The 21,176-nt window shown below is 42.4% G+C and overlaps 3 protein-coding genes across 11 annotated transcripts; 1 reads left to right on the top strand and 2 right to left on the bottom strand.

The window, feature by feature from the left end:
- Positions 1-982: 982 nt before the first annotated feature.
- LOC126599376 (protein LEO1 homolog) lies at positions 983-20,810 on the bottom strand. 6 transcript variants are annotated; one of them, XM_050265741.1, is made up of 12 exons: positions 20,587-20,809; positions 19,613-19,929; positions 19,207-19,333; positions 18,923-19,108; positions 18,089-18,265; positions 17,449-17,580; positions 17,071-17,250; positions 16,846-16,977; positions 2,415-2,519; positions 2,088-2,330; positions 1,415-1,558; positions 983-1,383 (listed from the first exon to the last, which is right to left on the bottom strand). In XM_050265741.1, the coding sequence occupies exons 1-11, from the start codon at positions 20,695-20,697 to the stop codon at positions 1,433-1,435; spliced, it is 1,836 nt and encodes a 611-aa protein (XP_050121698.1). In that variant the 5' UTR covers positions 20,698-20,809; the 3' UTR covers positions 983-1,383; positions 1,415-1,432. The 6 variants fall into 6 exon arrangements, with proteins under 6 accessions (XP_050121698.1, XP_050121699.1, XP_050121702.1 ...); XM_050265742.1 differs by having other exon boundaries at positions 983-1,335; positions 1,410-1,558; positions 19,207-19,330; XM_050265745.1 differs by having other exon boundaries at positions 983-1,335; positions 1,410-1,558; positions 2,088-2,324; positions 19,207-19,330.
- Positions 3,262-16,612, bottom strand: LOC126599378 (uncharacterized). 3 transcript variants are annotated; one of them, XM_050265746.1, is made up of 3 exons: positions 15,253-16,612; positions 5,605-6,924; positions 3,262-5,386 (listed from the first exon to the last, which is right to left on the bottom strand). In XM_050265746.1, exon 1 carries the CDS (start codon positions 16,577-16,579, stop codon positions 15,635-15,637), a length of 945 nt encoding a protein of 314 aa, XP_050121703.1. In that variant the 5' UTR covers positions 16,580-16,612; the 3' UTR covers positions 3,262-5,386; positions 5,605-6,924; positions 15,253-15,634. The 3 variants fall into 3 exon arrangements, 2 of the variants coding, with proteins under 2 accessions (XP_050121703.1, XP_050121704.1); XM_050265747.1 differs by having other exon boundaries at positions 3,262-4,788; positions 5,704-6,924; XR_007615090.1 differs by lacking the exons at positions 5,605-6,924; positions 15,253-16,612 and adding an exon at positions 13,933-14,051.
- On the top strand, positions 4,560-15,467 carry LOC126599379 (uncharacterized). 2 transcript variants are annotated; one of them, XM_050265750.1, is made up of 2 exons: positions 4,560-4,708; positions 13,952-15,467. In XM_050265750.1, exon 2 carries the CDS (start codon positions 14,700-14,702, stop codon positions 15,372-15,374), a length of 675 nt encoding a protein of 224 aa, XP_050121707.1. In that variant the 5' UTR covers positions 4,560-4,708; positions 13,952-14,699; the 3' UTR covers positions 15,375-15,467. The 2 variants fall into 2 exon arrangements, with proteins under 2 accessions (XP_050121707.1, XP_050121706.1); XM_050265749.1 differs by lacking the exon at positions 4,560-4,708 and adding an exon at positions 6,372-6,824 and having other exon boundaries at positions 15,153-15,467.
- Positions 20,811-21,176: the final 366 nt, after the last annotated feature.

Raw genomic sequence — 21,176 nt, 5'->3', positions numbered from 1 at the left:
ATATGGCGTGACGTGTATTGGCCAAATTTATTTTTAGCTGATTAATAAATGCTCTTTATCATTTTTATTATTGTTTGTTGTTAAAAATATTTATTATAATTATGAAAATTTGAAGGGAAATATTATTAGTATTCCAAAAATCTTATTCTACATTCTCACAAGTGTATTTTCTTTCCAAATATAGAAAGTTTGGAGTGTAGAATGAGATTTTTTGAATGCCAATAACAATTCCCAAATAAATAATATTGTAATTTGACATATCAGATGGAAAACAAACAAAACTTTAAAATATCAGAGTGTCATATAGGCTTTCAAATTTAAACATTTATGTTTAAAATATATTGGAAAAAATTGTAGTAATGATCTCTCAACTGAAAATTCATGATCATTGTTCTTTTAACTCATCAAAATGTCTCGTTATGGTCTTTTTCATCAACTCCATAAGAATTCCGTCAAAATGAGTCATGTTAGAAGGATTATTACTAAATTGAATTAAAGTTGAGGGACAAATTCTCCAATTAGATTAAAGTCGAGCGACTATTGCTACAATTTTTCTATTTGATTTTTCATATTTGCCCCTTGTTTCAGTTTCACATACGAGTCACGTAACTCATTTTGACAGAAGTTGTAACAAAGTTGACGAAAATGATCATAGTTGCACATTTTGATAAGTTATGAGAGCAATAGTCATTAAATTTTAGTTGAAGAATCATTACTCCAATTAAATTAAAGTTGAAAGCCTATATCTACAATTTCCTCGATAGATTATATCGCTGTCACCAGCAACAATGATGGAAAAAAAATTTCGATATGACTACTTAGTAAAAACACAAAAATTAGTTAAAACTTTCGTTCGTGTGTTACAGATGAGGTGTTAGTGCGTTACAAATGACGTGGTCTAGTGCCCCTTTTTCTCAATAGGCTTGATGGCCAAAGCTAAAGCAAAAGCACTTAGTTTCCAAAAAAATAATTGCAAAAGCACTTTGGAACGTCACGGCCACAATAATTCTACTTTTCTTTCCCATGAAGCAATTTACTATATACAAGAAGATTATTCCTTTTCGAGGGGGCAAAAACTGTTTGACAGATCTCCCGAATTCACATCAATTTTGCCAGTGTAGCAAACTACTTGTTGCTATATATACACAAAAACACAAAACAAAGTTGTAACACCATAGCAAACATTTGAAGAAGCATAAATACGACCGGCTGTTATTTTTGGCTCCGAGACCCGGTTGCGACGGGCAATTCATGTCGTCTTTGAACCGATGGCACTTTGGTTTCGTCTCTGGATCATCCACCCGGGATGAACGGTATTAAGCCTAACCGAGTTGTCTGCAATATAACGTGAGAGAATTAAAGAGCGAAACTCAAAATTCATGACGTCTTAGCGTTGGCAAAGTACTCACTGGAAATCATCCAACCGAAGGTTTTAGTCCTCATCACTATCATAAACAGCCATTCTGCGATGTGGCGCGGCCTTCCTTGGAGGTGAGTCTTCATCTGACTCGATTGCCTTGCGCTTGTGTCCAGAGTCCTTAACCTTTTGCTTGGGCGCCTACAGATATATCGAGAAACAGATTTAAAGATACAAGTATGTAAATTGGAGTAGAGTTGACCGAGCCCAGAAAATTTGCTCGTGTCAAACAACAATGTAGGCATACTAATTTATTGACATAGTAACAACAGATGAACAAAAGAAGCTTTTCCCCCCTTTTGAAGAATTAACAGCAAATAGATTTCTATTTGAAAATACGGAACGGTAATTGTCCTCAGGACTGAGAATAACCACTCACTTGTATGATACAGAAGAAATGCAGTATATGTTTTCAAGAAAATAGCCATGTATTGCCAAAGGAAAAATCCAACTCAGGGGCCAAAATAATGGAGCCATATTCTTGCATTTTGTATCTTAGTGATATAATCAATCTGCATCGTACCATAAGAATATGCTGACAAAAGAAAGACAAAACAACGAGAAACACTCACGTCTATCAGTCTATGGTAACAAGTAACAATATAACAGATCCATATGTTAAAAAAATATAAATACAGAAACATTTTTACTGAAAAGAAGAGGGACATACCTCAGCCTCCAACTCTGAGGCATCATTAACCTCGGCATCATGATGTTCTTCGTCATCTTCTTCTTCCGAATCTTCATACTCTGGCTCTGAATCCTCAGCCATCTTATGTGGAGGCTCAACATCTTCCCCATCAGTTTCATACTCAGACTCGTCTTTCTCACTATCAGACAAACCCATTGAACGCCGAGATGATTTGGTAGTTGGCAAGGATGACTTGCGAGGGATGTCTTTAGGTCCCTGTGACTAAAACTCCAGGTGTTAATACTTCTGCCAGAAAAGATGCAATATAACTTATATATGGAAAATGTAATAATCAAGTTGTAGGACCTTCTTAGCATTCAAAATGCGTTTCTCTCTTCGAGCTTCCATTTCGAAATCCTCCTCCATATGGTGGCGAGAATGACGAGACTCATGATAATTTGGTTCTTCATCCTGAAAATCAGAAGTGATCAGCTAAGAGACTTAATAGTACTACAACAACAACAACAACAACAAAGCCTTTTCCCACTAAGTGGGGTCGGCTATATGAATCCTAGAACGCCATTGCGCTCGGTTTTGTGTCATGTCCTCCGTTAGATCCAAGTACTCTAAGTCTTTTCTTAGAGTCTCTTCCAAAGTTTTCCTAGGTCTTCCTCTACCCCTTTGGCCCTGAACCTCTGTCCCGTAGTCACATCTTCGAACCGGAGCGTCAGTCGGCCTTCTTTGCACATGTCCAAATCATCGGAGCCGATTTTCTCTCATCTTTCCTACAATTTCGGCTACTCCTACTTTACCTCGGATATCCTCATTCCCAATCTTATCCTTTCTCGTGTGCCCACACATCCCACGAAGCATCCTCATCTCCGCTACACCCATTTTGTGTACGTGTTGATGCTTCACCGCCCAACATTCTGTGCCATACAATATCGCTGGCCTTATTGCCGTCCTATAAAATTTTCCCTTGAGCTTCAGTGGCCTACGACGGTCACACAACACGCCGGATGCACTCTTACACTTCATCCATCCAGCTCGTATTCTATGGTTGAGATCTCCATCTAATTCTCCGTTCTCTTGCAAGATAGATCCTAGGTAGCGAAAACGGTCGCTTTTTGTGATCTTCGCTAGATTGCTCCGGTCATTAGTGTGGATAAGTATATAAATGGATAGAGATAGGAAAGCAAACACAAGATGTACGTGGTTCACCCAGATTGGCTACGTCCACAGAATAGAAGAGTTCTCATTAATTGTGAAGGGTTTACACAAGTACATAGGTTCAAGCTCTCCTTTAGTGAGTACAAGTGAATGATTTTGTACAAATGACATTAGGAAATATTGTGGGAGAATGATCTCGTAATCACGAAACTTCTAAGTATCGGAGTGTGGTGTCGTCTTGACTTGCCTTATCTGTCTCATAGGTAGATGTGGCATCTTCTCTGAAAGTACTCTTCCTCCATCCAGGGGTGGTATCTTTAACTGGTGGAGATGCACAAGGTAATGTATCAATTTCACTTGAAGCTTACTTGTAGTCTCAGGCTTGGTCAAGCGCGATACAAACCATGCAGTAGGAGTCCCCCAAGTCGCCGAGCTAGGGGGTCTGCTGAAAGAGGTGACAGACAAGGTAAGCAATCAGAGCTCCGACTGATTGTTCACCTTCTCCCCATCTTGCAGCAGCATGAAGGATAAAGAGAAGAAAAATGAGAAGAGATGATATGAGATACTTTTGCTTTTGAAGAAGTAACTTTCCACAGGCTTATTCTTGAACTGAGCTGGAGGGTTTTCTGGTTTCCTCCAGAGTATAAGGCCGACTGAAGAATTTGAGGGTCAAAACAAGTCCATCAAATCTAGAGTACGTTCCACCCTACTGATATGGGATACTTTTGCTTTTGACAGAGTAATGGGTGTATCGGCACGTGTGCTGTTACGCTTGTCTCCACATGCTTCCTTGTATCCTTCGCACTTGCCCTATCTGTTCCTCAAGCAAATGCAGAATCTTCCCTGGAAACATAAGATGTTGAAGATGAGTACTCGAGAGCAATGCCAGGTAAGTAATCAGGTAAGGGGTTCCAGGCAGTCAGTTCCTGGCTGGAAGCTTGATTCCAAGTGCTGACTGATTGCTCTCTTTCTCCTTGTCTTGCAGGTAAAAACAAGGCCAAAGGAAAAGACAGGGAAAAAGCATGATATGAGATACTCTTGCTTTTAACCCTGATGATATGAGATATTCTTGCTCTAGTATAGCTTGTTTGCAGAGGTATTATCGGGGGGAAAGAAAGCTGAATATTTCGAAAGGCTTCGTTGGGAGTGCCCTCTCAGATATGATGAAGGGTTGAGCATTTTTGCAGGTCTGCCTGTCCGTTGGGGATGGAGGTCGACATATATAGGAGTCTCCCTAACAACAAGTAGTAATGCTATTCCTTTACCCTGCTTGGTCATAGCACGGTAGTGGGAGCTGCCAGTTGCAATGGTACTGTTCCTTTACCCTCTCTTCGCTTTTGAGAAAGTAGTCATGTTGGGAGTCTGGCTCTCGAGATTCGGAGGACGGTGCCTCTTCGATTTTGGAGCAAGCAATCTTGTTGGGAGTGTTTTCTCGAAAGTGAGTAAAGGTTGGGCATGTTTGCTAGTCTACCTTGCCACGAAGCACAGAGGTTGACACACAAGGACTTTCCAATTATCCAGCAGTGGTACTGTTCCTTTACCCTTGTGGGTAATAATATGGTAGCTAGACCTTCAACATTTATGTGTCTAAACTTTGTTAGTGCTGTTTCTTTGCTATTCTTTTACCTTTCTTGGTCAGAGCGATGTAGTGGGAGCTGCAAGCTTCACGTGCTCAACTTTGGCAGAGAACTTTGGCAAAGTTATCTGTGGTACCCATGAGCAATTGTTGCGTGTGGGAAGTGGGTGATTGAACAGTAAGATTCATGTGCTTTCTACTTCACCAGAAGTCTTCGACAGAATGCCCATAATTTCTGCAAAGCTGAGTGTGCGTGTGACAGGTGCTGACAAGGCTAGAAAAGTAGGTGCCTCTTCGATTTCTGAGATCGGCCCTCGTGGTCTCTGAGCAGCCCAGCTTTTGAGAAAGCGAGCGCCTCTTCGATTGATTCGGAGAACGATGCCTCATCGATTTTTGAGAAAGCAATCATGCTGGGGGTCTGGCTCTCGAAGATTCGGGGAGCAGTGTCTCTTCGATTTTTGAGAAAGTAATCACGTTGGGAGTCTGGCTCTCGGGATTCGAAGGGCGGTGCCTCTTCGATTTTGGAGCAAGCAATCTTGTTGGGAGTGTTTTCTCGAATGTGAGTAAAGGTTGGGCATGTTTGCTAGTCTACCTTGCCACGAAGCACAAAGGTTGACACACAGAGACTTTCCAATTATCCAGCAATGGTACTGTTCCTTTACCCTCTCTTCGATTTTTAAGAAAGTAGTCATGTTGGGAGTCTGGCTCTCGAGATTCGGAGGACGGTGCCTCTTCGATTTTGGAGCAAGCAATCTTATTGGGAGTGTTTTCTCGAATGTGAGTAAAGGTTGGGCATGTTTGCTAGTCTACCTTGCCACGAAGCACAGAGGTTGACACACAGGGACTTTCCAATTATCCAGCAGTGGTACTGTTCCTTTACCCTTGTGGGTAATAATATGGTAGCTAGACCTTCAAAATTTATGGGTCTAAACTTTGTTAGTGCTGTTTCTTTGCTATTCTTTTACCCTTCTTGGTCAGAGCGATGTAGTGGGAGCTGCAAGCTTCACGTGCTCAACTTTGGCAGAGAACTTTGGCAAAGTTATCTGTGGTACCCATGAGCTATTGTTGCGTGTGGGAAGTGGGTGATTGAACAGTAAGATTCATGTGTTTTCTACTTCCCCAGAAGTCTTCGACAGAATGCCCATAATTTCTGCAAAGCTGAGTGTGCGTGTGACGGGTGCTGACAAGGCTGGAAAAGTAGGTGCCTCTTCGATTTCTGAGATCGGCCCTCGTGGTCTCTGGGGAGCCCAGCTTTTGAGAAAGCGAGCGCCTCTTCGATTTCTGAGATCGGCCTTCGTGGTCTTTGAGCAGCCCAACTTTTGAGAAAGCAAACGCCTCTTCGATTTCTGAGATCAACCCTCGTGATCTCTAAGCAGCCCAGCTTTTGAGAAAGCAAACGCCTCTTCGATTTCTGAGCAGGCGCCTCTTCGATTTCTGAAGCTCCGTCGAGTGCAGATTTTTATAGAGGCTGACATTAAGTTCCAAAGCACACTTGAATCTCCACCAGTAGAAGCTTCATTCTTGCACTTCTAAGATCTTGATTTGTCCGACCTCTTCTCTCTTCAACACCTTTGAAAATGTCTGGCCCCTCCGACCGTCGTTTTGACTTGAACCTTGTTGAAGAGGCAGCCCCGCCTTCTCCAGACAACATATGGCGCCCATCCTTCGTCTCCCCTACTGGTCCTCTTACCGTTGGGGATTCCGTGATGAAGAATGATATGACCGCTGCGGTGGTGGCCAGGAACCTTCTCACTCCCAAAGATAACAGACTACTTTCCAAACGGTCTGATGAGTTAGCTGTTAAGGATTCGCTGGCTCTCAGTGTTCAGTGTGCAGGTTCTGTGTCTAATATGGCCCAACGCCTATTTGCTCGAACCCGCCAAGTTGAATCCTTGGCGGCTGAAGTGATGAGTCTCAAACAGGAGATTAGAGGGCTCAAGCATGAGAATAAACAGTTGCACCGGCTCGCACATGACTATGCTACAAACATGAAGAGGAAGCTTGACCAGATGAAGGAAACTGATGGTCAGGTTTTACTTGATCATCAGAGATTTGTGGGTTTGTTCCAAATGCATTTATTGCCTTCGTCTTCTGGAGCTGTACCGCGTAATGAAGCTCCGAATGATCAACCTCTGATGCCTCCTCCTTCTAGGGTTTTGTCCAGTACTGAGGCTCCAAATGATCCCCCTCCGGTGCCTTCTCTTTCTGGGGCTCTACCGACTGCTGAGACTTCTCCTAAGCAACCTTTGTGAAGGCTCCGTCTTGTGTGTTTATTTTGACTCATGTATATGTACATATTTGTAGCTGATCGGGGATATCAATAAATAAGCTTTCCTTCATTTCAACGTATTGTGTTAAATACACCAAAGCCTTCTTCGCTAAGTTATTTGAATTTTCTTTTGTTGAAGCTTGTATGTTGAAGCTTTCTGAGTGGAGCATGTAGGTTGGGGTAGTGTTCCCTTAATTTCCCGAGTGAGGAAAACTTCTCGGTTGGAGACTTGGAAAATCCAAGTCACTGAGTGGGATCGGCTATATGAATCTTAGAACGCCATTGTGCTCGATCCTGTGTCATGTCCTTCGTTAGATCCAAGTACTCTAAGTCTTTTCTTAGAGTCTCTTCCAAAGTTTTCCTAGGTCTTCCTCTACCCCTTCGGCCCTGAACCTCTGTCCCATAGTCGCATCTTCTAATCGGAGCGTCAGTAGGCCTTCTTTGCACATGTCCAAACCACCGTAACCGATTTTCTCTCATCTTTCCTTCAATTTCGACTACTCCTACTTTACCCCGGATATCCTCATTCCTAATCTTATCCTTTCTCGTGTGCCCACACATCCAACGAAGCATCCTCATCTCCGCTACACCCATTTTGTGTACGTGTTGATGTTTCACCGCCCAACATTCTGTGCCATACAGCATCGCCGGCCTTATTGCCGTCCTATAAAATTTTCCCTTGAGCTTCAATGGCATACGGCGGTCACACAACACGCCGGATGCACTCTTCCACTTCATCCATCCAGCTTGTATTCTATGGTTGAGATCTCCATCTAATTCTCCGTTCTTTTGCAAGATAGATCCTAGGTAACGAAAACGGTCGCTCTTTGGTATTTCTTGATCTCCGATCCTCACCCCTAACTCGTTTTGGCCTCCATTTGCACTGAACTTGCACTCCATATATTCTGTCTTTGATCGGCTTAGGCGAAGACCTTTAGATTCCAACACTTCTCTCCAAAGGTTAAGCTTTGCATTTACCCCTTCCTGAGTTTCATCTATCAACACTATATCGTCTGCGAAAAGCATACACCAAGGAATATCATCTTGAATATGTCCTGTTAACTCATCCATTACCAACGCAAAAAGGTAAGGACTTAAGGATGAGCCTTGATGTAATCCTACAGTTATGGGAAAGCTTTCGGTTTGTCCTTCATGAGTTCTTACGGCAGTCTTTGCTCCTTCATACATATCCTTTATAGCTTGGATATATGCTACTCGTACTCCTTTCTTCTCTAAAATCCTCCAAAGAATGTCTCTTGGGACCCTATCATACGCTTTTTCCAAATCTATAAAGACCATGTGTAAATCCTTTTTCCCATCTCTATATCTTTCCATCAATCTTCGTAAGAGATAGATTGCCTCCATGGTTGAGCGCCCTGGCATGAACCCGAATTGGTTGTCCGAAACCCGTGTCTCTTGCCTCAATCTATGCTCAATGACTCTCTCCCAGAGCTTCATTGTATGACTCATTAGCTTAATACCCCTATAGTTCATGCAATTTTGTACGTCGCCCTTGTTCTTGTAGATAGGCACCAAAGTGCTCGTTCGCCACTCATTTGGCATCTTCTTCGTTTTCAAAATCCTATTGAAAAGGTCAGTGAGCCATGTTATACCTGTCTCTCCCAAAAGTTTCCACACTTCGATTGGTATATTGTCTGGGCCTATTGCTTTTTTATGCTTCATCTTCTTCAAAGCTACAACCACTTCTTCCTTCCGGATTCGACGATAAAAAGAGTAGTTTCTACACTCTTCTGAGTTACTCAACTCCCCTAAAGAATCACTCATTTCATGTCCTTCATTGAAAAGGTTATGAAAATAACCTCTCCATCTGTCTTTAACCGCGTTCTCTGTAGCAAGAACCTTTCCATCCTCATCCTTGATGCACCTCACTTGGTTTAGGTCCCTTGTCTTCTTTTCCCTTGCTCTAGATAGTTTATAGATATCCAACTCTCCTTCTTTGGTATCTAGTCGTTTATACATATCGTCGTAAGCCGCTAACTTAGCTTCTCTGACAGCTTTTTTCGCCTCTTGCTTCGCTTTTCTATACTTTTCACCATTTTCATCGGTCCTCTCCTTGTATAAGGCTTTACAACATTCCTTCTTAGCCTTCACCTTTGTTTGTACCTCCTCATTCCACCACCAAGATTCCTTTTGGTGTGGGGCAAAGCCCTTGGACTCTCCTAATACCTCTTTTGCTACTTTTCGGATACAACTAGCCATGGAATCCCACATTTGGCTAGCTTCCCCCTCTCTATCCCACACACATTGGGTGATTACCTTCTCTTTGAAAATGACTTGTTTTTCTTCTTTTAGATTCCACCATCTAGTCCTTGGGCACTTCCAAGTCTTGTTCTTTTGTCTTACTCTTTTGATATGTACATCCATCACCAACAAGCGATGTTGATTAGCCACGCTCTCTCCTGGTATAACTTTGCAATCCTTACAAGTTATACGATCCCCTTTCCTCATTAGAAGAAAATCTATTTGTGTTTTTGACGACCCACTCTTGTAGGTGATCACATGTTCTTCTCTCTTCTTAAAAAAGGTGTTGGCTAAGAAGAGATCATATGCCATTGCAAAATCCAAGATAGCTTCCCCATCCTCGTTTCTCTCCCCAAAACCATGGCCACCATGAAAACCTCCATAGTTGCCCGTCTCCCTGCCCACGTGTCCATTTAAATCTCCTCCTATAAATAACTTCTCCGTCTGAGCAATTCCTTGCACCAAGTCTCCAAGATCTTCCCAAAATTTCTCCTTCGAACTCGTATCCAACCCTACTTGAGGTGCGTACGCACTAATCACATTGATAAGTTCTTGTCCTATTACAATCTTGATTGCCATGATTCTATCTCCTACCCTCTTGACATCTACAACATCGAGTCGTTCGAAAAGAAGTTTCTATGGCCCCCTTGCTCATTTAACACTGCATCCGGGTGCCGATGGAGATACAGCGACCCTTGCTCACTTATCACTGTGCTCAGGCCACACAGCGCGCCACTTACGGGTGACGCCCTAGCTTTAGTGCGATTTTGTTCTGGATTCATTTTCATAAGGATTCGACGTGATCATGGAGTGCCGGCTGTCGACTACCTGACGCCCTCCCCCTCCTCCTTTATCCGGGCTTGGGACCGGCCATGTAAGACATAGGCGGAGTTAGACTTAATAGTACTACATAGGTAATAAATAAAAAATTCCAGCAAGCACTAGAAAATGATTATAGAGGCTTCCATGTCCATAAAAAGAATAAAAATGAGAACGTTCTTCGAATGTCATAAACAGGTAAGCTATACGTCTTAGCATTTGAATATGCTGTAAAGGAACACAAAACCATGAACAGAGAACAACAACAACAACAACAACAACAAAGCCTTTTCCCACTAAGTGGGGTCGGCTATATGAATCCTAGAACGCCATTGCGCTCGGTTTTGTGTCATGTCCTCCGTTAGATCCAAGTACTCTAAGTCTTTTCTTAGAGTCTCTTCCAAAGTTTTCCTAGGTCTTCCTCTACCCCTTCGGCCCTGAACCTCTGTCCCGTAGTCACATCTTCGAACCGGAGCGTCAGTCGGCCTTCTTTGCACATGTCCAAATCACCGGAGCCGATTTTCTCTCATCTTTCCTACAATTTCGGCTACTCCTACTTTACCTCGGATATCCTCATTCCCAATCTTATCCTTTCTCGTGTGCCCACACATCCCACGAAGCATCCTCATCTCCGCTACACCCATTTTGTGTACGTGTTGATGCTTCACCGCCCAACATTCTGTGCCATACAACATCGCTGGCCTTATTGCCGTCCTATAAAATTTTCCCTTGAGCTTCAGTGGCCTACGACGGTCACACAACACGCCGGATGCATTCTTACACTTCATCCATCCAGCTCGTATTCTATGGTTGAGATCTCCATCTAATTCTCCGTTCTCTTGCAAGATAGATCCTAGGTAGCGAAAACGGTCGCTTTTTGTGATCTTCGCTAGATTGCTCCGGTCATTAGTGTGGATAAGTATATAAATGGATAGAGATAGGAAAGCAAACACAAGATGTACGTGGTTCACCCAGATTGGCTACGTCCACGGAATAGAAGAGTTCTCATTAATTGTGAAGGGTTTACACAAGTACATAGGTTCAAGCTCTCCTTTAGTGAGTACAAGTGAATGATTTAGTACAAATGACATTAGGAAATATTGTGGGAGAATGATCTCGTAATCACGAAACTTCTAAGTATCGGAGTGTGGTGTCGTCTTGACTTGCCTTATCTGTCTCATAGGTAGATGTGGCATCTTCTCTGGAAGTACTCTTCCTCCATCCAGGGGTGGTATCTTTAACTGGTGGAGATGCACAAGGTAATGTATCAATTTCACTTGAAGCTTACTTGTAGTTTCAGGCTTGGTCAAGCGCGATACAAACCATGTAGTAGGAGTCCCCCAAGTCGCCGAGCTAGGGGGTCTGCTGAAAGAGGTGACAGACAAGGTAAGCAATCAGAGCTCCGACTGATTGTTCACCTTCTCCCCATCTTGCAGCAGCATGAAGGATAAAGAGAAGAAAAATGAGAAGAGATGATATGAGATACTTTTGCTTTTGAAGAAGTAACTTTCCACAGGCTTATTCTTGAACTGAGCTGGAGGGTTTTCTGGTTTCCTCCAGAGTATAAGGCCGACTGAAGAATTTGAGGGTCAAAACAAGTCCATCAAATCTAGAGTACGTTCCACCCTGCTGATATGGGATACTTTTGCTTTTGACAGAGTAATGGATGTATCGGCACGTGTGCTGTTACGTTTGTCTCCACATGCTTCCTTGTATCCTTCGCACTTGCCCTATCTGTTCCTCAAGCAGATGCGGAATCTTCCCTGGAAACATAAGATGTTGAAGATGAGTACTCGAGAGCAATGCCAGGTAAGTAATCAGGTAAGGGGTTCCAGGCAGTCAGTTCCTGGCTGGAAGCTTGATTCCAACTGCTGACTGATTGCTCTCTTTCTCCTTGTCTTGCAGGTAAAAACAAGGCCAAAGGAAAAGACAGGGAAAAAGCATGATATGGGATACTCTTGCTTTTAACCCTGATGATATGAGATATTCTTGCTCTAGTATAGCTTGTTTGCAGAGGTATTATCGGGGGGAAAGAAAGCTGAATATTTCGAAAGGCTTCGTTGGGAGTGCCCTCTCAGATATGATGAAGGGTTGAGCATTTTTGCAGGTCTGCCTGTCCGTTGGGGATGGAGGTCGACATATATAGGAGTCTCCCTAACAACAAGTAGTAATGCTATTCCTTTACCCTGCTTGGTCATAGCACGGTAGTGGGAGCTGCCAGTTTCACATGTTTTAACTCTGTCAGAGCACTTTGAAAAAGTGGTCTGTGGTATCTGGCTCTCGAGATTCGGAAAACGATGCCTCATCGATTTTTGAGAAAGCAATCATGTTGGGGGTCTGACTCTCGAGATTCGGAGAGCAGTGTCTCTTCGATTTTTGAGGAAGTAATCATGTTAGGAGTCTGGCTCTCGAGATTCGAAGGGCGGTGCCTCTTCGATTTTGGAGCAAGCAATCTTGTTGGGAGTGTTGTCTCGAATGTGAGTAAAGGTTGGGCATGTTTGCTAGTCTACCTTGCCACGAAGCACAAAGGTTGACACACAGGGACTTTCCAATTATCCAGCAATGGTACTGTTCCTTTACCCTCTCTTCAATTTTGAGAAAGTAGTCATGTTGGGAGTCTGGCTCTCGAGATTCGGAGGACGGTGCCTCTTCGATTTTGGAGCAAGCAATCTTGTTGGGAGTGTTTTCTCGAATGTGAGTAAAGGTTGGGCATGTTTGCTAGTCTACCTTGCCACGAAGCACAAAGGTTGACACACAGGGACTTTCCAATTATCCAGCAATGGTACTGTTCCTTTACCCTCTCTTCAATTTTGAGAAAGTAGTCATGTTGGGAGTCTGGCTCTCGAGATTCGGAGGACGGTGCCTCTTCGATTTTGGAGCAAGCAATCTTGTTGGGAGTGTTTTCTCGAATGTGAGTAAAGGTTGGGCATGTTTGCTAGTCTACCTTGCCACGAAGCACAGAGGTTGACACACAGGGACTTTCCAATTATCCAGCAGTGGTACTGTTCCTTTACCCTTGTGGGTAATAATATGGTAGCTAGACCTTCAAAATTTATGTGTCTAAACTTTGTTAGTGCTGTTTCTTTGCTATTCTTTTACCTTTCTTGGTCAGAGCGATGTAGTGGGAGCTGCAAGCTTCACGTGCTCAACTTTGGCAAAGTTATATGTGGTACCCATGAGCTATTGTTGCGTGTGGGAAGTGGGTGATTGAACAGTAAGATTCATGTGCTTTCTACTTCACCAGAAGTCTTCGACAGAATGCCCATAATTTCTGCAAAGCTGAGTGTGCGTGTGACAGGTGCTGACAAGGCTAGAAAAGTAGGTGCCTCTTCGATTTCTGAGATTGGCCCTCGTGGTCTCTGAGCAGCCCAGCTTTTGAGAAAGCGAGCGCCTCTTCGATTGATTCGGAGAACGATGCCTCATCGATTTTTGAGAAAGCAATCATGCTGGGGGTCTGGCTCTCGAAGATTCGGGGAGCAGCGTCTCTTCGATTTTTGAGAAAGTAATCATGTTGGGAGTCTGGCTCTCGAGATTCGGAGGGCGGTGCCTCTTCGATTTTGGAGCAAGCAATCTTGTTGGGAGTGTTTTCTCGAATGTGAGTAAAGGTTGGGCATGTTTGCTAGTCTACCTTGCCACGAAGCTTCTCTTCGATTTTTAAGAAAGTAGTCATGTTGGGAGTCTGGCTCTCGAGATTCGGAGGACGGTGCCTCTTCGATTTTGGAGCAAGCAATCTTATTGGGAGTGTTTTCTCGAATGTGAGTAAAGGTTGGGCATGTTTGCTAGTCTACCTTGCCACGAAGCACAGAGGTTGACACACAGGGACTTTCCAATTATCCAGCAGTGGTACTGTTCCTTTACCCTTGTGGGTAATAATATGGTAGCTAGACCTTCAAAATTTATGGGTTTAAACTTTGTTAGTGCTGTTTATTTGCTATTCTTTTACCCTTCTTGGTCAGAGTGATGTAGTGGGAGCTGCAAGCTTCACGTGCTCAACTTTGGCAGAGAACTTTGGCAAAGTTTTCTGTGGTACCCATGAGCTATTGTTGCGTGTGGCAAGTGGGTGATTGAACAGTAAGATTCATGTGTTTTCTACTTCCCCAGAAGTCTTCGATAGAATGCCCATAATTTCCGCAAAGCTGAGTGTGCGTGTGACAGGTGCTGACAAGGCTGGAAAAGTAGGTGCCTCTTCGATTTCTGAGATCGGCCCTCGTGGTCTCTGGGGAGCCCAGCTTTTGAGAAAGTGAGCGCCTCTTCGATTTCTGAGATCGGCCTTTGTGGTCTTTGAGCAGCCCAACTTTTGAGAAAGCAAACGCCTCTTCGATTTCTGAGATCAACCCTCGTGATCTCTAAGCAGCCCAGCTTTTGAGAAAGCAAACGCCTCTTCGATTTCTGAGCAGGCGCCTCTTCGATTTCTGAAGCTCCGTCGAGTGCAGATTTTTATAGGGGCTGGCATTAAGTTCCAAATCACACTTGAATCTCCACCAGTAGAAGCTTCATTCTTGCACTTCTAAGATCTTGATTTGTCCGACCTCTTCTCTCTTCAACACCTTTGAAAATGTCTGGCCCCTCCGACCGTCGTTTTGACTTGAACCTTGTTGAAGAGGCAGCCCCGCCTTCTCCAGACAACATATGGCGTCCATCCTTCGTCTCCCCCACTGGTCCTCTTACCGTTGGGGATTCCGTGATGAAGAATGATATGACCGCTGCGGTGGTGGCCAGGAACCTTCTCACTCCCAAAGATAACAGACTACTTTCCAAACGGTCTGATGAGTTAGCTGTTAAGGATTCGCTGGCTCTCAGTGTTCAGTGTGCAGGTTCTGTGTCTAATATGGCCCAACGCCTATTTGCTCGAACCCGCCAAGTTGAATCATTGGCGGCTGAAGTGATGAGTCTCAAACAGGAGATTAGAGGGCTCAAGCATGAGAATAAACAGTTGCACCGGCTCGCACATGACTATGCTACAAACATGAAGAGGAAGCTTGACCAGATGAAGGAAACTGATGGTCAGGTTTTACTTGATCATCAGAGATTTGTGGGTTTGTTCCAAAGGCATTTATTGCCTTCGTCTTCTGGGGCTGTACCGCGTAATGAAGCTCCAAATGATCAACCTCTGATGCCTCCTCCTTCTAGGGTTCTGTCCAGTACTGAGGCTCCAAATGATCCCCCTCCGGTGCCTTCTCTTTCTGAGGCTCTACCGACTGCTGAGACTTCTCCTAAGCAACCTTTGTGAAGGCTCCCTCTTGTGTGTTTATTTTGACTCATGTATATGTACATATTTGTAGCTTATCGGGGATATCAATAAATAAGCTTTCCTTCATTTCAACGTATTGTGTTAAATACACCAAAGCCTTATTCGCTAAGTTCTTTGAATTTTCTTTTGTTGAAGCTTGTATGTTGAAGCTTTCTGAGTGGAGCATGTATGTTGGGGTAGTGTTCCCTTAATTTTCCGAGTGAGGAAAACTTCTCGGTTGGAGACTTGGAAAATCCAAGTCACTGGGTGGGATCGGCTATATGAATCTTAGAACGCCATTGTGCTCGATCATGTGTCATGTCCTTCGTTAGATCCAAGTACTCTAAGTCTTTTCTTAGAGTCTCTTCCAAAGTTTTCCTAGGTCTTCCTCTACCCCTTCGGCCCTGAACCTCTGTCCCATAGTCGCATCTTCTAATCGGAGCGTCAGTAGGCCTTCTTTGCACATGTCCAAACCACCGTAACCGATTTTCTCTCATCTTTCCTTCAATTTCGGCTACTCCTACTTTACCCCGGATATCCTCATTCCTAATCTTATCCTTTCTCGTGTGCCCACACATCCAACGAAGCATCCTCATCTCCGCTACACCCATTTTGTGTACGTGCTGATGTTTCACCGCCCAACATTCTGTGCCATACAGCATCGCCGGCCTTATTGCCGTCCTATAAAATTTTCCCTTAAGCTTCAGTGGCATACGGCGGTCACATAACACACCGGATGCACTCTTCCACTTCATCCATCCAGCTTGTATTCTATGGTTGAGATCTCCATCTAATTCTCCGTTCTTTTGCAAGATAGATCCTAGGTAACGAAAACGGTCGCTCTTTGGTATTTCTTGATCTCCGATCCTCACCCCTAACTCGTTTTGGCCTCCATTTGCACTGAACTTGCACTCCATATATTCTGTCTTTGATCGGCTTAGGCGAAGACCTTTAGATTCCAACACTTCTCTCCAAAGGTTAAGCTTTGCATTTACCCCTTCCTGAGTTTCATCTATCAACACTATATCGTCTGCGAAAAGCATACACCAAGGAATATCATCTTGAATATGTCCTGTTAACTCATCCATTACCAACGCAAAAAGGTAAGGACTTAAGGATGAGCCTTGATGTAATCCTACAGTTATGGGAAAGCTTTCGGTTTGTCCTTCATGAGTTCTTACGGCAGTCTTTGCTCCTTCATACATATCCTTTATAGCTTGGATATATGCTACTCGTACTCCTTTCTTCTCTAAAATCCTCCAAAGAATGTCTCTTGGGACCCTATCATACGCTTTTTCCAAATCTATAAAGACCATGTGTAAATCCTTTTTCCCATCTCTATATCTTTCCATCAATCTTCGTAAGAGATAGATTGCCTCCATGGTTGAGCGCCCTGGCATGAACCCGAGAGAAGACAAAGGAAATTCCCACCATGCCACCCTCCACCCCTACCCCAATAGCAAGATCGTACCTCATCAAGAGCATCTTCCAAGAAACCAGGTGAAAGTTGGCGCTTCCTGTCCCCAGTTGTTGTATACTTTCGGCTCACCTTCTCCCTCTTCCGATTAAGAAGTAAATTAGCTCTGATATTTTGACTTTCGGCCTACAGCACCAAATGAAAAATCAATCTATATGTTTCACGGAAAAAAAATAAAATAATAATAAACAGATACAACTAGCTTATGCAACAACTTACCCTTTCTTTCTCCTCCTTTTCTCTCTCAGGATCGATGTCAGTAACGCAGTTCTTGACCTTGTATACTTTTTTATGTCGAGAATCAACCAGAGCAGTCAGCAGTCGATGTGAATTTGATGTCAAGGATGATGGCATGAACCTCATCTTCTTCAGAACTTTTCCTTGTGATTGGAGGATTCCCTGTAGGAACAACGCACAGGTATTTATGAACAATTTTTCGTGAAGACCGAGTTTTTCTAGAACAGCAACTTCTTAGTAGACAGATGAGAATTCTTTTCAACCACTTTTTTAGCTGCTTTTTCAGATTTATGATGGAAACAGAATCCGTTATGTATATATTCATGGATTGCACAACACCAACAGATTATGGAATTTTACCTTTTCGTGCCTGAGAAATAGGTGTGCTTGATCATGCTGTGCTTCTTGCACGGATATATCTAGAACTTCATTCCCAATCAACAGCTGCAAACTGCCATCAGACCATCTCACAAAGCGTGTGTTGCTTTCACTCTACAATCATAGGAAATAAAAGTTGAAGCATTGAGTGCATAAATTTGTAAACAGTGCAACATAAAATTGGTATTGTGGTAAAGTTAAATCTATATTGGGTTTCAAGATAAAAAGAGCACTGGAAACCTCAACAACAGATATGACAAAAATAGAAATGTAAAGTTCAAGGAACTGCAAGTCTACAGAGACAAGTTTTCCTAATCTTGAAAAAAGGAACCCCATCTCCAATAAATAACAAGCCATTTATACATATGTAGTTTTACTTTGGAAAAATGATAGTCAAGTACTCAAATGGATAACCCATTACAAGATTGATCCTACTCAGTGTCATGAATAACCCTTTGCAGACATAGAAAAACGTACACAAAGTCCACCCACTGCAAAACAATTTCAAATATATGCAATCATGCATCTTTGACACAATAATGATAAACATAAAGTCTGCAGCAATCCATTGCATTGCACACACGCACGTGTATAACAGAATATAATAGAGATGATTACTTACAGTTGTTGTGCCATCTGGATTTCTAACCCTCCTCCAGCGCACAATATTGTTCTCCAAACGAATACGTTTCTTAGATCCTGATTCATCTGTCACAAACGTATCTTCTTCCACATATGTCTTTGGATCAAACGGTTTGGGGTCGATGCCCATGATATTTGAAACTTTGATCATGTTCATCTACATGAGGACAAAATTTGAATATTGATATAATTTTCCGTCTAACTACTTCACATCTGATGGTAAACAGTAGCAGTCAAATAATTCCTAAAGTATCCCAAACGATGCCCAAATGAAATAAATGAGGAAGAACAAATAGACCATCCCAATGTATGTAGACAATGTTTCTACCAGGTAGCCATATCATAGCTCATATCCATTACTTCATTGATGACAATATATGTTGGCAAATCCTCCTGTAACATATCCAACCATTTGAAGAAATAACACCAGTGCATTCGCATTGTACTTTTGAGGTCCATGAAAATAAATGATACATATTTTGTACTTTATCTAATTTCAGTCAGAAACTTTTTTCCATAAAAAAATGAAAAGCTATTTTCTGGTAGTCATTTTGGAACCAAACTACAATCCATGTCCCCAACAATTAGCACATTATATCTCTTTCAGCATATGCAAATGAGATTATTCATTAAACCCAAAATTAGCTAGACTATGTTATTGTTAATACAACAGCTACTTTAAACTCTACCACCTTCAATTTACATGCCGCTTACAGTTGCATCAATTTTATATGGTCTTAGAAGCTGCAGATACACAAAACAAACAAATTATATTTTAAAAAGTCATTCCACCACGTAGAATAAGAACTCAAACCTTTTCTGGACGAGCAGGAGGTGGGCGTAGTGGAATCTCTAGCTCCAATGGGGGGCCAACTGGTTTATCTCTAGGTTTAGCCTCAATATTGTCCTCTTCTGAATCATATCTAGCATCTTCATCAGGCATTACATCCTCTAGTATTGGACTCCTTCCATAGCTTCCTTCCTCTTCCATTGGTGATCTCTAAGGCACGAAACGACGTCACGTCATTTTAAACACCATGACTGACAGCATTTACAAAAGAAAGATTCAAGCATAATGCTTTCCAAATTGGTACTAACATTTGATTCATGCTGAATGTCATTCCGAAAATCTGTCTCTTCTTCTTCTTCTTCATCAGAGTCACCAAATACATTGCGAACAGCAGAGTGTGCGATGTTAGTACGTTCCTCCTCCTCAGGGGATCTACTGTAAGCAGTCAAGTGAATTGTCCTTATAGTCAGACTAACCATGCTTGCTCCAAACAAGTCTAAGTGCAAAAAGCATACAATCATCTTTATTTTATTCTCTTTGGGTACAAAAAATAAAAGTAATTGGTTAACAAACCAGCATGCATTGCCCCACACCCACAAAAATCAAATAAGATATATTAGAATAAAAAATGTTGCTTCAGATATTTTCTTTCAAGTGCACTGGACAAGCATGTGTGTGTGTGTGAGAGAGAGAGAGAGAGAGAGAGAGATTTACCTTGGACTTATGGCCTGATTAACCTCGTCTTCATTGTCAGGGTAATGGTTTTCCTCGGATCTCTCAGACCCACTTTCAATCACATTTCGTCTCCGGCTGGTTAACTCTTCTTTTTCATCTGTGTCTGTATATTTTCCTTCACTTTCTTCTCTATGATCACCAATGTCTACTTCTTGGGAACTTTGTTCTCTTTCACCCTCACTTTCTCCTGGATCAGGATCAGCATTACGCTGCTCAACATCACTCTCTACTTCCACCTCCCCCTGACCCTCTACTTCACCTTCACCCTCAGCCTCCACAGCGCCCTCTCCTTCATCCTGAAAACAAAACCATTACAAAGGTGTTTAGGAAATCACTCTGCTGCCGGTATAATTCTCGCAAGTACTAAAGGATTATTTTCAACATAAGCACAATCACATTTCATTAAAACAAAATACATGTTTCCCTAATAACTTATAATCGCCGCATCATATAAGTGCGACTAATATTAATAGTCAAATACAATCCTTAAATGCTCTTATAATCACGAAATTCCTCGGACGAGACCTTCCACACATTTTCATCTCGAAATTGAACTTCAAAACTAAAGAATGTTAAGCTTCTTGCGCATAATTGACATTACAATTATCCACGGATTAACAAGTAATACCATACAACTAATAACTTGTGCTCCTGTTAAAATCCAACTTAAATTCTTTGCTTTCAACTCCTTCTCAATACAACCAACCTCCTTAACCCTTCATCCTTCTACAACAAATACCACACCAGTACAATTCCCAAACCCTAGAAACAACTGCAAGCAAAAAAAAAACCCCAAGATAAGCACTTTCGTCCAAATCATCCACCGCCATTAACAAAACCACAACCTATATCTTCCTTCAGCTAAGATTAAAGCAAAAACTGAAACCCCAATCATTCCCAAACATGCAATTGGAATCTGAATACAAAGGAAACATGAAATTAGAGGATCATACAGAATTGGGCTGGGGATTGGACTCGTGCTCGGAATCGACCTCTTCCTCTTCCTCTTCGGATTGATCTCCGAACAGGTTCTGCATCATCTGGTGCCGCTTCTCCTCCCCCATCGCTGCTGCTGTGTGTTGCGGTTGGAGCTCTGGGGGATTTCCACTTGGCCGCGGATCGGTTCTGCAGCACCCACTGATTTCGTTGTCTGCGTTTATAACCCAAATTTGATAATATTCACAATTTTATCTAAATAAAGTAAAAAACTGATTTCCCGTTAAAATAGTAAAATACTGTGTAAGATATTTAGACCATTTTCAATCCTTGATTTTAACTAACTCAATCTTTCTCTAATGATTCGGTATAAAAATAAATTTTGGGTCAACCCCAAATTTGGTCCAATTTAACTCATAATTCATTAAAAGGTTGGCGCACTACAGTTTAGGTTTTAAACTAATCTAATCATTCTTTAATGGATGAATCTATAATAAGTTTGGGTTAAAACCTAAAATTTGGGCAAAATCTAGAAGTCAGGCCAAGATTAAAAGGCTGGCCGACCTTATGCATGTAGACGCACCTAGAAAAGTAGAAGTCACAAGAA

This window comes from Malus sylvestris, chromosome 14, assembly GCF_916048215.2.
Source record: "Malus sylvestris chromosome 14, drMalSylv7.2, whole genome shotgun sequence".
NCBI lineage: Eukaryota > Viridiplantae > Streptophyta > Magnoliopsida > Rosales > Rosaceae > Malus > Malus sylvestris.
Note: the sequence above shows the minus strand (reverse complement) of the source record. Positions and strands in the feature narration are given on the sequence as shown.

What these genes read in the sequence shown, in the direction of transcription:
- LOC126599379 (XM_050265750.1), top strand. Translation starts at nt 14,700, where the DNA reads ATGTCTGGCCCCTCCGACCGTCGTTTTGACTTGAACCTTGTTGAAGAG.
- LOC126599378 (XM_050265746.1), bottom strand. Translation starts at nt 16,579, where the DNA reads ATGTATGAAGGAGCAAAGACTGCCGTAAGAACTCATGAAGGACAAACC.
- LOC126599376 (XM_050265741.1), bottom strand. Translation starts at nt 20,697, where the DNA reads ATGGGGGAGGAGAAGCGGCACCAGATGATGCAGAACCTGTTCGGAGAT. An exon ending in TATTTCTCAGGCACGAAAAG is followed by an intron (nt 17,251 to 17,448) that starts GTAAAATTCCAT and finishes TTGTTCCTACAG; the next exon opens with GGAATCCTCCAATCACAAGG. An exon ending in TGGAAGATGCTCTTGATGAG is followed by an intron (nt 2,520 to 16,845) that starts GTACGATCTTGC and finishes TCTGATTTTCAG; the next exon opens with GATGAAGAACCAAATTATCA.